Source organism: Arvicola amphibius, chromosome 1 (genome assembly GCF_903992535.2).
Source record: "Arvicola amphibius chromosome 1, mArvAmp1.2, whole genome shotgun sequence".
Classification (NCBI taxonomy): Eukaryota; Metazoa; Chordata; class Mammalia; order Rodentia; family Cricetidae; genus Arvicola; species Arvicola amphibius.
Window position 1 is genome coordinate 161,961,308 of NC_052047.1, and position 16,979 is coordinate 161,978,286.

Below are 16,979 nucleotides of genomic sequence, written 5' to 3' on the forward strand. Positions count from 1 at the left end.
TATCTCCTCAGATCTTCATTAACAATGAATGGCATGACTCAGTGAGTGGCAAGAAATTTCCTGTTATTAACCCGGCAACTGAGGAGGTCATCTGCCATGTGGAAGAAGGGGACAAGGTAAGTTCCAACACCCACAAGTCCAGTTTCTACCAAGAGTCCTTGCTTCTCACCATCCTAGCTCAAAACCCGGTGTAAGCTCCATGAAGAACATGAAAACATGGCTGTGCTGGAAGTTGGGTAAAATATTCTGTTGTGCTTGACATAAGACGAACACCATCAATGGATGCCTTGGGTGAGGTGCTGATTTATTTTTCCAAACTATTTTTCCTTGACTGCTTTTCACTTGGAATAGTGTCATGGTTTATTATACCGACAGACTCATAGAAAAAAAAATTCATCAGGATAAAGGAGAGAGAAATCTTTTATCAGCTTACAGTTATTCTTTCACATTTGCTAAGTGAAGCTAAAGGCTGATATAGAACTTTTAGAACAATTTATTACCAAGTTATTTTATTGAAAATCACTGATTTGGGAACAAGGAGGTCAGGGATCTTCAATCTATACTGAATATTGGCAAAATAGCATTTCCACGACACTACAGTATGTAAGGGTATCTTTTTCCTGCAGTCCCAACAGTACTTTACACATTTTGGTTTTTTGTTTAGAATGATCAGGAGCAGAGTAAGAGACTATCAGTCAACTACCATTTTATTTGGAGTTTGTCCAATAGCTAGTAAAGGAACAAAGTTTCATATTCTTGTCGGCCATTTACACATTTTAAGCAATGCTTTTTGGGATAATTTCTATTTAAATTAGATTAACAATTTTGAAAATTTTTCATTATATTAGTCCCTTATAAAATTTGGAAAGAAAACATTTGTCAGATGAATAGTCTAATGTTTCCCCCTGCAGACTGCCTGTTCACCCATTTGTTCTGTAAAATTATAACTTGACACTACACAGATTTTTTTAAATTTTTATTTGTTTTAATGGTTGTGTTTTGTGAACTTCTCCAGTCACTGTCTAAACCAATATCTTGAAATGAGTTTTTCCCATTTTCCTTTAGTAATGGCATAGGTTTGTGTTTTCCTTTAGGTCATTGGTCCATTTGAATTAATTTCTATTTATCAAAAAAGAGAAGGATTCACACTTACTTTTCTTCATGTGGTGGTTTGTTTCTCTGTAAGAAAGAGGCTGGCTCTTCTCCACTGTATGTTGTGATGCATTTGTTGAGATGGTTGCAAGTGCACAATGGGAAATATGGATTTGGAATAGTATAAAGGTAGGATGATTGGGACAATTGGCTTGATGGGTGCATCTTGATAAATTTCTAGAAAACCAAACTTAGGCAGAGAGATAATTACCATCCACAGCTATGTGCCACTGGTGACCCAGAATCCTCTGAGCTAATCCCAGAAGAAAGTAAAAATATGTTTATTACATTTTTTTAAATGGGGGGAGGAATAAATGCTTTATACCTAAGACTGAGATACAACACACAGTATGGCTGTACCTCAAATGCCAGCCTCATTCACTGAGTATCTCCAACAAGACTAAGAAGGAACAGACAGAAAAATAATTCACACATGCAGTAAGATATACACAAACTAAGAGCTAATCCACTGCCTATGCCTTCTCCATGCAGGTAAAAATGTCACTCAAGACTACGAATCAATAGATGACAGTTAGTGAAAAGAAATATTGTTGCTGCTTTAACGATGAAGCCTTGAACATTTAGCTCCTAGGGAACATCTTGCTCTGACAATGGGGTTAGTCCCAATAGGAAAACAAAACTTTCTGCCTGGGTTCAGTAGAAGCCTGGTCTGACAGAACTTTACTAGGGGAGTCAATGAGTTTTACCGTCTTCCTCAGGCACAGAAGGGAGAGCCGGTGGCCATCGCTGCCCCTTTGCCAGTGAGCACTGATCTGCTCTGTGCTCAGTGACAACTTCCCCTCCTGTAGAAAGAACAAGGAGACTAATTCATACCCAGGCAAGCAGCAGGCTAAGTCTCTGTGCCAGTGTGGTTGGCTGAACAAATGAGTCATCTAAAGCAACTGTCAGTCATATAAACTATTTGTGATAAACTAGGGCTGGCTTCACGACCACATTCCTGTCTGTTTCATATATATATATATATATATATATATATATATATATATATATATATTAAACAATGTCTTTTTAGAATTATTTCTGTTCACACAGTTTGTGAGGAATCTAACGAGGAGTGGCTAGTGTTGCTTAGCCACTCTAGCATAACCTGGTAAAGTTCACCATCACAAGAAACCTGATATGTTGGAGTGGCTCATTAGGGCAAAGGCTAACGGTCTTGAAGACTTCATTCACGAGCAGAATGGGGCTGCCAACCGGCCCTACCCTGCCTCTCATGGGATCACAAGTGTGGGGCAGCGGCCAGAGCAAATGCCTGTTAAAAGGCAAAGACTGCCTGTGGCCGGGAAGCGCTTTCTTTTCACTTGGGTGGCTCCTTTAGGAGCTGCTCGCCAATCCTGGGGCATGAGCTAATAGATAATTGGAGGGATAAAACTGAATGTCTATTCAAGTAAGTGCTTCAGACAGGTGTGAAAGGCAGCTCATCTGATTGCTATTTTCTCCATCTCTGACTGAGTTTAAGGTGGAGTCCACATTCCAGGAGAGAGGGAAGCATGGGGACCCTCCCTCACTAGTCTTAGAGGGCCCTGCTTTCTCACATTCATTCAAACCACCTGCACACATTCAGCCTGCAGGTTCTAACTTCAAAACTGGAATATTTCACTGTCCCTAGGCCATAGGATTTGATCATAGAAAATCCCTGTTAATCTTGCGTTGTAATTAAAAAAGTGTATCTTGCCAGTCCTTGAATAAAAATATACAAAATAACAACTTTTTGACAAAACATATTAAAAATGTGACTAGTACATTGGGTAATACAAAAGTTTTGTTACATAATGAAATTGACTAAACAATGATTATTACATAAATATTTTAAAATAGATTACATAAGCAAAATACATACCTTTCTATGAGAGTAGCATAGCCTGTTAGATTATAATAAAACTAAAAAATGTTAATATTGGATGTATATTAAACGACAAGCAAGAAATCTTGCCATCTTTAACACAGTGAGCAACAACTATGCTACTCAAAGCAGCTTTGTTAGACAGCTTGTCTGAGATACAAGAAGTTAAGTATGGAGGTAAGATATAGTATCAAATGTCTCTACTTTCTGCTGTGTTTCACATGCATAGTCTACTTACCTACAAAACAAGGTCCATGTTACTTAATTGTAGTAGTAACTTGGGGCTAAAGAGATCCTGCCTGCCTGCCTTTGTGCTGGGAGCCTAAAGCCTGTCTTTTTCTTAAATCACTTTGTTAAAATGAATTCACAAAGAAAAGCATCACACAGTTATTTTATGAAAGTCCCTCAAACAAAACTTGCCTGGTCCCACACTGTGCATCTCAATGAACTTCTACACAATGAGAAGGACCATTCTGAAGCCACCGAACTTTATTTGGGGGTTCACACTTTCACAATCAACTATATTTTTGTGGACTTAGCCAACACAAAGGACCATGACAGAGTTGAAACTAAGAAAAAGATTTTACCGTCTTTCACAATTCCTGTGTTCTGTGCCCTTATTCACTGCATTGCTCTTCCTTTGTCTCCTTTATCGATGTTATTCTATACACAAACAGAGCAGTCTGCATAAAAACATTACACGTTATGGGCTAGGATCTGTACATGAAGAACATTCGATTCTTTTCAGAACCTGAGTGACCTGCTCAATAGTATACATATTAAGTCCATTCTTTTTCCTGAGGATTTCTTTATTTCAGGTTTTTTTACAACTGAACAATATTCTACTTCTATGTAAACCACATTTCCCTTTTTCTGTTGGTGAACACATAAGTTGCTTCCATTTGCTTGCTATTATAAATAGAAAAAGTTCATGACTAATGTCTACAGTAATAACTTATGGCAATAAAGAACTTGCAATCCGTCCAGGAGATCAGTAAGAAGCTCTTAATTACTATATGCCACTGAGATGTGGGCCTGGTGATGACTGCGGTAGGTTAACACACTGAACCAGGACTTTGAAAGTAAATGGACTTGCTGCTAGAGCATTCTCTATCAGGAGAATTTCAGGAGCCAAGATAAGAAGGGAGGGCTCATACGGAGCAGGTGAAAGGTAAACAAGAAGTCTTAGCATTAAAGTGGAGCCAGAAAATGCTGAACTTTGAAACCGAACAGAGAGCCTTGACCTTAGGATTGTGGATGAAGCAAGCAGGGTAAACACGAGAGGGAAAGGGATAAGATTAATTACAGGAACGATTTTGGCCTGGAAGCCTTAGAGAGACAGTGGGGAGGGAAGAGGAATGGGAGGCTGGGGACAGTTTGCAACGACAGAAACGGTGTAGAAGAGGTGAAAGAGCATGCTGGAATGGACTAGGCTACTGTAGTCACTTTCATGTTAGTCTCTTTTGGACCACAGTTAGCAGTGAACGTTTAGCATGTCTGTGGCATAGAAGCTGCGAGACAACTGTCCTGAATAAGAGGAATGAACTTCAGACAATGTATCTAACTTTAGCACAGACTGGACCATCTGCATCCATGAGTCCCATGTTGGTAAATTAAACCGCCCTGAGATAAGAAGGTATAGCTACTGACATAGATGATGTGATGTGATGCAGTGTATCACCGCTGGATGGACACTGAGGTCACAGGCTTCTTTTAGTCCATGTTCTCTAGCTACTATTCACCTTGTTTTATGTATCAGAAATAAACTATATTTAACCAAAAAGGCCTGCGGGTTAGATGCAAATTCTATGTCAGTTTGACCTAGAAAGGTGAGCTTTCTAGGACTTGGGAATTGGTTTTTCCTTGAACTGAAGGAAGGCTGTATCTATACTATGATAAGGTGATGTTTGGTTATATGTTCCTCCAACTTAGTGAATGCTTGTCAACAAAATCTTTACCTCAGCGGCCTATCGTTAGCCGACCTACAGTTAGAATGCTGTAGAGACACACAGATGCTTGCCTCCCTCAAATCTTACATGGTTAAAAGGAAAAATCAGGATTCAAGGCTGGGTGTTTTGTTTCACTAAGAATTCACAGTCCCAACTAGGCGGTGGTGGCACACACCATTAATCCCAGCACTTGGGAGGCAGAGGTGGGCTGATCTCTGTAAGTTCTAGGCCAGCCTGGTCTACAAGAGCTAGTTTCAGAAACCCTGTCTCGAAAGAAAAAAAAAAAAAAAGAATTCACAGTCCCTACTCTTTCTGGTCTTGCAGGATTATATAAATGCTGTGAGAGGAGAGTCATGGCCCCAAGAGATATACACATAAGAACAAATTTTGTTTATGATATCTCTGTGTAGGAACGGCAAGATTTGTTTCAAAACCATTTTCTGTCCACCCTTAGGGAAAGGGAGGAGATTCAAGACAGCAAATACTTGACAAAGGCCAATGACACAACACACAAGAACTGCATCTCACAGGTCTATCATAGAGATATGTGTATGTACACACACATGCATGGACATGTATGCACATGCTCATATGTGTGTTAAAGTATCCATAGATCACATGGAAAAACTCAGACTTTTGAGGTTTGCTTTTTCTTTTCTTCTCCAAAAGTGCCTTCTGGATTTTCTTAGGTAAAACTTAAGAAAATCTGCTCTGAAATGAAACAAAATCCAGATATCAGCAATAATACAGTCTCATAAATGCAGGAGCATTTGCACTATGACACGGTTCATTTCCATACCAGTTTGCACACATGTAGACTTCTTTGCTGTCTTACGGAATGCTTTCTGCAGAACATGGCCTTCCATGCCTCTCTAAGGTGAAGGCAAAACTGAGGTTCAGCTAAGTGTAAGCAATTAAAAAGTATAGGGTATTCTCTTCCTGACATTCCAATTCTCAGACAAATTCGGTCCCCTCCATAAAGATGCAGTCCACTGACCTGTAGGACTTATGGGGTTCCACACAATGCCAGTCATATAGACAAAATTTTTGAAAATAATTACATTTAAAATATTAATATATGAACCAGGCAGTGATGGCACACACCTGTAATCCCAGCACTTGAGAAGCAGAGGCAGGTTGATCTCTGTGAGATAGTTCAAGTCTAGCCTGGTCTACAGAACATGTTCTAGGAGAGCCAGGGCTACCCAGAAAAGAAAAAAAAAAAAAACCTGTCTTGAATCACACACCCGTGTATCAGGGCACCCACATGAAGGTTAAAGGACAGCTTGCCATAAATGGTTTTCTATTGATGCCATGTGGGCTTTAGAGTGGGAACTAAGGATGTAAGGCATGGCAGAAAGGGCTTTTACTCAAGTGAGCCATCTCTCAGGGTTGCGTGTTTTAGTAGGTGTTACTTTAACCTACCTTAATTCCACACCAAGTATTTTATTTAAAATAAAGTTCTCATACATTTAAACATAGTAGTCTCTTTTATCTCAAATAATAATATGGAACAAATGAATCTTTCATTTTTCTGAAACAAAGAGAAAGACCTCATGGTGAATTGTGGAGTAACCTAAAGTGGCTGAGGGGTTCTAGAGAGCCTGGATGGCTTGGGATGTCTTGTTGATCATCACATTTCCTTCCTTTGCTGATGGGGAGAAAAGTTTTTAAGGGCCTAGCTCAAGCTCCACATTAACAGACACCTTCCGTGCCTCTGGATAGTCTATAGCCTGTCTAGTCTCAAAAGGTGCCAATAAAAGAGAAAATAACAGCTTCACTGTTACTGTAAACATGTGCCCATTCCTTTAGTCTAGGAAGAGCAAGCTGGTTGGAGAAGGAAGGGTCTGAGTGCTGGTTTCTCTTCTCATCCTCCTGACAAACCAGCTGACATAAGCAACTTTAAGGAAGAAGGATCTGTGTGTGCTCCCAGTTGGGAAGGGTACAGTCAATCATAATGGTCAAGGAAAGAGAGCCCAGTGGCAGGAGGGTGATACCAGGGCCCCCCTGGACCAGAAAGCAGAAAGAGATCTTAAGATGCCACTGGATCCCAGTTATAACCCATGTGCCATTCCTGCCTTGTGTCTCTACTTCTGCTCCTTAGTGCCTATGTCCAAAAGGTCTCACAACCTCTCCAAACAGTGCTAACACCTGGGTGGCAACTGGCAAAACATTGAAGTGTATAGTTGACAGTTCTCAGGCAAACCAATGCACCATGTATGCCATAAACTCTTCTTTCCAACTGAATACATTCTAAATGTACCAAAATTTCGTACTTTAGGCCCTATTTGGTAAAGGAGATGGTCTCCTTTATTTCTGAATCAAATGAGCTAATGTATGTAAACAAACTGGAACTTATTTCAAATAAAGTAGACACTCAACATTCCATCACAATAGGATAAAGTAACAACTATCTAAACATAGCATCTATTCTAGGAGTTTGACTATTTGGTGGACTATTGGAGCTTATTATAAATATTACTCAAGAGAAACCACTCCTGCATACTGTGGTGCAGAGACTGTGGAAGGCTCTGGGCTTTAGGCTAATGAAGCTGTCACTTCTGTTTGTGAGGCCTGTGTCCTGGTTTAGAAGGTTGTGATATTGTTTAGGTTCATCTAGTAATTTGATTTTCCTGAATAGAATGCTCTGTGACTTCTAGGCAGACGTGGACAAAGCCGTGAAGGCTGCACGACAGGCTTTTCAGATTGGCTCCACATGGCGCACCATGGATGCTTCAGAGAGGGGGCGTCTGCTGAGCAAGCTGGCTGACTTAATGGAAAGAGACCGTCTACTGCTGGCTGTGAGTATTCACCAACACCAACAGCAAGATACATAGGTGTAGTTGGACATTTCTCTTCCTACCTGTTTCCAATTACCTGGTGGCTGTTTCCCAAATAATTGACTTGGGGGCTTACTATTACTTATAAATGCTCGGCCAGGAGTTCAGGCTTATTACTAACTGGCTCTTACATTTTAAGTTAAACTATATTCCTTATATTCTGACCCATCGTAGTACCTTTATTAACACGTCACCTTTCTCTCCTGCTCCCTCTGCATCTGGCTGGCAACTTCTGACTTATGTCCTTCTTCTTCCTGTCATCCTTAGTTTGGTTGCTCCTCTAGCTTCCTGCTTGGCTACAGCCAATTAACATTTTACTAAACCAATTTGAGTAAAAAGAATCTTTACAGCGTACAAGAGGATTATTCCACAGCACATAGGAGAGTTCCCAAGAGGACTCACTGATCGAATTCACCAGTCGTTTGGTTAAGGAAGCACAAAAACATCCTGCCTTTTCTCTAGAATTGTTTAGAGTCCTTTTCATGGTCAAATGTTCCTTTAACAATGTTCCCGGTTTTTCCAAGTTACTGTTTCTGAAGTATTTTAGGGGGAAATTCATGAATCTTAGAAAATTGCCCAAACATTGCTCTAAAATAAATTTATTTATATCCACACCAAAACTTTTCACAATGTTTCTTTCTCCTGTCTGTTGACATATGTCTGTTGACAATGTCGAAACAAAGAGAAGTGATCTTCATTTTCATGAGTGTAAAAGAATTAACAAAATAAATCCAAGTTTAATATTAAATAAAATCATCCTTCTGTTTTAGGTGCCTATGGTTTTTAACTTCTGTGACTAGCTATATCAGCATAGGATACAAATGGAGAATGTTTATTTGTCTTCTGAATCACACATTTTAGTAAAGCCAACTGAAAACAATGTGGTCCCCAGTTAGATATCAGACTACATTTTATTATCTTTATTTTGCCGAAAGCATTACCAATTTTTTGCAAATAATCACCCTTTCCTCAAAAATGCTGAATTTTTCAAAATATGAAAAAAAATTTAATCAAGAGCTGCTGCACCAAAACCACACCACCCTCAGGATTCTATGAGAAATAAGGCAGTTCTAAATCCACATCACCCTCAGGATTCTACGAGAAATAAAGCAGTTTCTAAAACTTGGCTTCTCTCACTTGTCAATGGTAGGAAAAGTTCACTGCCTCTGCCATCTTGGGAGGTTGCAGAGAATGAAGAACAAACATACCAAATCACATGGGTGTAGACTCTGGAGGACCAGACAGCATAAATCAGAGGACGAAGGAAGAATTGCCTTGTAAAATATAGGATTCCAAAGAGACCTTTATAGTCTGAATGAAAAGAGAAGGAAGAGAAGATAATATAGTCCCACAAAACCTAAAACTTTATTTTGTGACTATTTAAATAATTATAACCATGTTGCCAAACAGCAGGATTATCACTGAAAACTGCTGAAGAAAATCCACAAATCCATGGTGAAAGATACAAGTGTTATTTATGTTTGGGTGAACATAATACAGAGTATCTATCTGTTAAGAATATGATCAAGGCTTCAAGAATCATTTCAAACACCAAATTTTCTCTACAGTTGGCTGGCAAGTGAGATCCTGTTAGAACTCTCATTTGACAAGGAGACTGCCAATCATTTAAGCAGCTGTGTGCCTATGAAACTGTGCGTCGTGCATAGACATGGCTTAGTTGGAAGGAACTGAGACTGGGACAGAAAGAGCACAAAGTCAGACAACCCTAATCTCATTATTGCCCCTATCAGGATTTTGTTATGTGATCATAAACAAGTTATTGTGCTCTGACTTAAAAACAGTTTTGTCGAGATGATTTGCGATTCCTCATAATTACAAAGCTCTCTTACATAATTACTGAAAACATTGACCATATATTCTTATAATTTATTTTTTATTCTTATAACATGCCATACATTTATAAAATGGATATTGATCATTGCCACCCACGACTACTTCCTATCAACTCCGCCAAGTGTCCCTCATGATACCAACCACCTACTTTTTATATCTCTTTTTACTCTTATTAGTAAATTTCTGAGTTCAATTACGCTGCTCATTCATACATACATTTTATTTTAAATTGTTTCATGTGGGGGTTATCTATGTACTATGTGTATCTATATACTATATGTGTGATTGATGTGCTTACAGGGAAGAAGAAACCATAATATTACATGTAATTGGGATTACGGATGACTGTAAATTACCTTGTAATTTACCTTGTAGGTGCTGGGGTTGAACTGGCTTTTCTGGAACAGCACTCCACTGAGCCAGCTCCATCGAGAAATGTTCTTGTGGGGGGTATAAAGAGTTTATTAGAGGGTATTGGGAGGATATGGGGAAAGAGAGACACAGGGAGAGAGAGAGAGAGAGAGAGAGAGAGAGAGAGAGAGAGAGAGAGAGAGAGGAAGAAGAAGAAGAAGAAGAAGAAGAAGAAGAAGAAGAAGAAGAAGAAGAAGAAGAAGAAGAAGAAGAAGAAGAAGAAGAAGAAGAAGAAGAAGGGAAGGGGAGAAGAAGGACAGAGAGCTGCCTCTTCAGAAGATGGCGGAATGATAGAGAGGGCAATGTCTTTAATCTAATGTTCTTTTTGTGATTGTAAACTGTGGTTTGTGTTGGCTTTTCAGACAATGGAGGCACTCAATGGTGGGAAAGTCTTTGCCAATGCATACTTGGCAGATTTAGGAGGCTGCATAAAAGCATTAAAATACTGTGCAGGCTGGGCTGACAAGATCCATGGTCAAACAATACCAAGCGGTAAGTATACCTAGAAAAATAGCAAGAATGGTGGGAGAGGCAAGGCTAAAACTCTGAGAAAGATGTCAAACAATAAGGCTATAATTATTTTCCCCTTGACTTTGTATAAAACCATTTCTGAAGAAGAGAGTTGTATTGAGTCAATAGATTTTAAAGGTAATCATGTGGGAATTAAAACTATGGAGAGTGTAGATAGCAGTAACGTGAGAGCATTCTCATAGACTCCAAGTGAGGTGTCTAAATGCTCACACTTTCAAAGCTGGCCACCGAAATCACTTATTTCTGCTTCATTTCCATAGCAACATCAACATTCTGCCTTTAATGTGATTGCTTAAGACCTTTGGTCCAGAAAGAAGCAGGGATGCTTATTTGTGCCCCTTTAAGTTCAATTGATGTAAAACAAACTAACTCGTATTAACATGCTTCAAAACATGATGAGAAAATATTTACTAGCTGAGTTAAAAGGTTTGCTTGGAAGAATTTGTACAAGTATTAATCTGTATGCATGTAGCAGAACAGACACATGAAAAGTATTTCCAGAGGAAAAGAATCAAGTTGATAATGCAACAGAGGCTGAATCCCATGTCTAGAATAGGAATGCCTGCAGGAACTTAGAGTCCTCTTCCAGTTCTGACACTAGCATACACTTCCACTAACTGAAGGATTCAGCGTGAGAGGTGGTCACTAGGAAGTAAGAAGATAGAAATGGGACAACAGAGGGAACAGGAATGCGGATGTTTTGTGGCTCTCATTCCACTCTTAGGACAGATAGAAGAAGCTGCTGTGAGTACTGCTAGGACTTGACAGGACAGCACTGCGCTAGTAGCAGCAGACCCAGAACAAAACACAAAAAAATTCGCAGGGTAGCTACACCAATGCCTGACACAGGAGTTGACCAAACCCAGATGGTAGATTGAAAGCCATTGTATTTATGTTTGATAGGCAAGAGAAAAACCTATAATTTCAAGTCAGGAGAAAGACTGCTTCCTCTGGGGAGATAGTGCGCTGTTTTAAATCTTTTACCTTTTAAAGGTTGGTACTGCTGGGAGATTTGAAATGCTGGAAATATTTGCATGTGACTCCATACTTACACAAAGGGGACCTCATCTCCCAGCTTCTTTCTGCATCACTCTGTGAACGCGGGTGCTGCAGGGAAGGCAGCCATCTCGGAATACTAGGAATGGAGTTAACTGCCTGTATCTCAGCCTTTCCATTCGAACTGCTGTTTGAGAGCTCCGTTGTTTACGTTAATAACCTGGTAGATGGGATATTTTGTTTCCCTTTGTTCCTCACTGCAAAACTCCTCTAACACCAACCTCACAGCACCCTGCCCTGAGTGGGTCCCGCATTTGCCTTTGTTGGATGGTATGTTGGCTTTGTTTTTCAGATGGAGATATTTTCACTTATACAAGACGTGAGCCTATTGGAGTGTGTGGCCAAATCATCCCTGTAAGTTCTGCTTAATGACTCCCATGTGGGGGGCAAGAAAGCTGTGATTCCATTTGATCTGAAGGGCATACCCTCACAAGTGAAGTTTATATGATGGTTTTGTGTGCAGTAAATTCAGTAAGCCTGACTGAAGCTCATATTTCTGTATCTGAGCTTCTTGGATATAAGCTATCTGGTCCAGAACCCCCTCAACATACTGCTGTACCCTGTGAGGATGTTTCAGTGTTGCCAAATAAGCCCTAAGTGTTTCTTTCACGGGTTGTTTTGGGAACTGTGCTCTGTTCTGGTTCCCATGAACTGTGCTTTATAAGTGTAAGACAAAGTTTGATATGGCTCATCTGTGTTGGCCTATTTCAGTGGGACACAGCAGAGTCCACAGCTCCCAGCACTTCTGTCTGCTCCTTGAGACTCACCACCATGGACAATAGCAACAGCAACATTGCTCAAGTCCTGGAAAATATCATTTGATTTAAATGGAAGGAAAAATCTCCATGAAAACTGGAATAGTTTGTGGCCCGTATTGCACCATTACTTAACAGAGATTAGTACTTAAATTTATTCAGCCAAAAATACCATGTTCCAGATATCACCAGATTTCCTCCAAGATTAAGAGAACACTGGCCAGATACATCTGATACAATTTAAAAGGCAAAATTAAAACACAGTGAAGTTTGTCCCGAAGTTTTTGGAATGACATTGACTCTCCTTTAATGAGTAAATATATTGATGTATTTCACGGAACTGTCCAGTACTTCAAATACTTAAAAACTGTTCAAATATACTTACATCACTCTACCAGCTAGGACTATTGGATAAGTTTAAACATTAACTTCCCCTTTGTTGTTCTGTTTTTTCTGGGATTCAAACCCTGGGCTTCACACAAGATAGACAGGTGTGCGCTTTGCCATAGCTCTGAATTTCTCAATAAATCCTGAGGACATCTAAAGTAGAAAGGACTGTTTTCAGGACTCATGAGTGGAGAATGCAATAGAGAGAGAAGCAGTAGCAGATCTTATTTCTTATAGGTGGCCAATGGTTTACTGAAATCCAAACCCAAGCATTTACCCCACTGGATGTGAACTTGATTTGTCTTCAATGATACTGTTTATCTTGGGCTGAGCAAAGGTCTGTATTGTGGAAAGTACATTCAATATATCCATGACCTGGTTTCAGTCTCCAGCATCCAAAAAGAAAAAAAAATGAAGTCTCCTAGACATTAAATGTGCTAAAAGATCTTATAATTGGGTAAATTCAATAAATGCTCTCTAGGGAGATATAGGAAGAGAATGTCATATTTTTAAACTAACTACAATGTTTGACATACCTAATTATTTAAAAAAACATAAGATAATATCATCCTTATAGAATAAGAATTCAAAATAACAGTACTTGATTAAATTTGGGAGTGTTTCCCTATTCCCTTCTATGTGGTTAGTTCAGAACATTTATCATTTACAAGTTGCTTTTAGCAGTGAACCTAAGTAAGGTATACCTTATAATTACACAGAATTTATCGGTTTTTACTCAACATCTATCAATGCGGGTTGTTTTAGAAACTGTGTTTTGAGACATTGTAAAATTGCTCAATTTTGCTTTCTAGTGGAATTTCCCGTTGCTCATGTTCATTTGGAAGATAGGCCCTGCCCTTGCCTGTGGGAACACAGTGATCGTCAAACCCGCAGAGCAAACCCCACTCACTGCTCTTCATATGGCATCTTTAGTAAAAGAGGTAAGTATCCAGAGTCTAAACGTGCAGGCGAATTCAGGGTCCCCCGTTCACCTTACAGCCTGGTTTGCACTGCTGTGAGCTTCATGGATCACACATGGCTTCTGCCCAGTCATGGAGAAGAAAGCAGCGGAACGACAAGCTGTGACTTTTGTCAGCCGATACAAATGTGCCTCCACAGAAATAATAATAGAGGCTTATAGCCAGTCACCTTGTAATCCGTTACTTATATTGCTCCAGTCTCATGAACGTAATTGCTGAGGACATAACGGCATTCCTTCCATTGCTGAAATGTGTGTTGTCACTGCTACACTTATTACCAGCCGCGCTGTTGCTGTGAATTCCTTCAGTTATTTTAGTTTGAATGTGACTGAAGGTTCGAGGCCACATGTGCCAATATGTTTGCTGTAACATTGGGTCACTTGCCCATCACAGCTTCAGATAGTTTCCTTTCTGTTCAAAGTGCAAAGAGTACATGACACTTTAATTAACCAAAATATGTGATTTCATCCTTCAAAAGCAACTTGCTGGGTTTTGCCCTGAATATAATACCAAAAACTCAAAAGGCAACATAGAATTTTGAAATCTGAAACAATATCCTTAAGATATTTTTCATTTAAAATTAAAATGGACAAAACTTGTCAAAAGGAGGCATTTTTGATTCAAATACCTTGAAGTCTTACTATGCCCATCAAAGTAGTGCCTCTGTCTTTGTTGCTTTCAGTGGAACAGGAATCATTCTGGAAAGAGAGGCTTTGCTATGTGACATCTTCCTGATAAACAATACCTCTAGGGATTTGTAGTTTTGCTGCTCTGCTTCAAAAGTCAAGAGTGAAAAACTGAAAATGTGCCCTCTCTTTAGACTTTTAGCTTTGCTGAGGATACTAAATGCTTTCTTTCCGAGTATATACTTTATCATATTTTTCTGGCTCCTTTCTCAAGGAGTTCCCCCTTAGTTGACACAGCTAATCATTGCAACTACAATCTATTGAAGAGATATTTGGATTTGGAAGAAGGTGTTTCTCAATCATATCACCGTTGAGCACATTTTCATATAGAAAAGGAAAGGAAATATTAATAATAAAGAACAAATACTTAAGTGAAATTTTCTTGGTAGAAAAAAACTTTGAAGGTTAGAAGAAAACAGTTTCTGTAATGTAGTCACCTCTATTGAGAATTAAATTCTTGATCGTTGACTGCCTGCCTCTTAACATGCAGGCAGGGATTCCTCCTGGCGTGGTGAACATTGTTCCTGGTTATGGGCCAACCGCAGGGGCAGCCATTTCCTCTCACATGGATATCGACAAGGTGGCCTTCACGGGATCAACACAGGTAGTGCCAGTCTCTGGGTGCCTCCTACAAACAAAAGTTGTTTCAATGATTTGTTACTTACTCTGTCCTTGAAATATGTTTATAGAGCACAAAGTGGGTGGATTTAGGATAAAAGAAAATAACGGCTCCTAATTCAGAAAGATTGCAGGTTTCACGGTGTTTCTTGTTATCTCTTAGAAATATAGCTTCTGGGCTGTCAGATGAGCGGGAAAGTGGATGGTAAAACATACATATTAGACCACAGTGATTTATATGAGCAAATGTAAGTACAACCTCTAGATTAAGAAAATCAAATAGTAGAGTCTCAACCCTAGTTTGTGACTGTCTACCCAGCATAACCTGAGAAGGAGACAAATTCCACTTCCTTCCGTGTTTCTGCTGGAGAGCCTAAGTGTTCTGTGCTCCTGACGTCACCATTCAACTGATACAAAGTTGAAAAACAGGAAACAGCCCAAAAACACTATGAGAAAAAGTGGCAGGTGGAGGAAGAGAAAAAGTCTGGGATACAGTTCTGGATATTGCATGAGCTTTGATTATAAACAAAAAAGTTAGAAAATATGCTATTTCAAGCAAAATCATGTTTGTGTCTCCCTACTTGGCCATCACATTATTAGTTAGTTACTCAACAGAAAAGATATGCATGCCTCATTGATGATGGTGATAAATGAGCAAGAATAGACTATAACAAGCAGCCAACACCTTCAAGAAGTAAATAGGATGGATAAGGCAGAAGATCAAGGAAAGGAAAACTCACCTGAAGCCAGATAGGTGACAGCTGGAGGTCTTGAGGAATGGTTTCTCTCTTAACTACTTGAGGACTGAGAAGCAAGAACAGCTTTCAACATAAGCTGAAGTTAAATTTGATTTTCTTGTAATCACAGTTAGTGACTTCAATATTTTGTTAAACTTTGAAGAGAGTTGAATTGATAAACATTAAATTATATTTTTATTCTATTCCTGATCTTCTAAAACACATTTTCATTTTTTTTCATGGACTGTACAAAAATAGTTCATGGTGCAAAATCTATGACTGAGATAAGTTTTTTTTTTTAATTGCTTCATTCAAGATTTTCTGTGGTGTAAAAAGATATGAGGATGTCTAAGACATGGTGATAACTTCTGTAATGGTGATGCTGTAGGTTGATATATCAGGGAAGGAAAAGACAAGCAGATAGAATCTTGGGATCTCCACTCCTCTGCAATGGGGATCAATGGGCATCAATATCTGGGTCTAAAACCTGTGCTGACTTCTCCAGGCCGTCTGTGCTGAAGGCTTCTGGTCCTGACCGCAGGTGTAGCATGAATGCTCAATTATCATAGGTGATCCTAATTCATGCACCATTTTGAGGCCTCTTTACATGACCTCACCCCCGATAAACATGGAAATTAGGAGATCAGGCAACCTCAGGCTCAAATTCCAATTTAACTCTCTTAGTGCTATGTCTCTAAAAAGTTAAGTATCTTTGCCAAATTTCAATTTCTTCACTTGAAAAGTTGGATGCAATATCTCTTTTTCTCAGTTTTACATAATAAAAATGAGAGCCTGAAGAATAAGACATTTAACACCCCCCTGAGAACACAGGAAATATCTTGGTCACTGTTTCCTTTCCCCAGATTTTGGTTTGCACGTGGGCATCTGCGCCTCTCACCTGACCCCCAGTGTTCCCACACTGCCTCGGTGCTCCTATCTGAAGTTCTAAGAAAATCGTGAATTAAACAATGTTTCCATCTGTGTTCCCACTGTCAGAGACTGATAATCAAAAGCATGTGTGTCCTTGCGGATTCATCTCTTTTTCTTGTCTGGCTAGTCTCAAAGACTCTGTTGTTCAGCGTTAGCCACACAATGGTGGCCACTAAAGAACAGAATGATAACAACACCATTTTAGAAGCCACAATGGGGGGAAACATAG

General features: G+C 39.4%; 1 protein-coding gene across 1 annotated transcript in view; it reads left to right on the plus strand.

Moving 5' to 3' along the window:
- The window catches only part of LOC119812513 (retinal dehydrogenase 1), a 38,940-nt gene that overhangs the window by 8,688 nt on the left and 13,273 nt on the right, over positions 1–16,979 (plus strand). The window contains exons 2-7 of the mRNA XM_038327241.2: positions 12–116; positions 7,626–7,766; positions 10,433–10,562; positions 11,950–12,011; positions 13,612–13,740; positions 14,956–15,069. Coding sequence (XP_038183169.1) covers positions 12–116; positions 7,626–7,766; positions 10,433–10,562; positions 11,950–12,011; positions 13,612–13,740; positions 14,956–15,069 — 681 coding nt within the window. The remainder of the gene's footprint in view (positions 1–11; positions 117–7,625; positions 7,767–10,432; positions 10,563–11,949; positions 12,012–13,611; positions 13,741–14,955; positions 15,070–16,979) is intronic.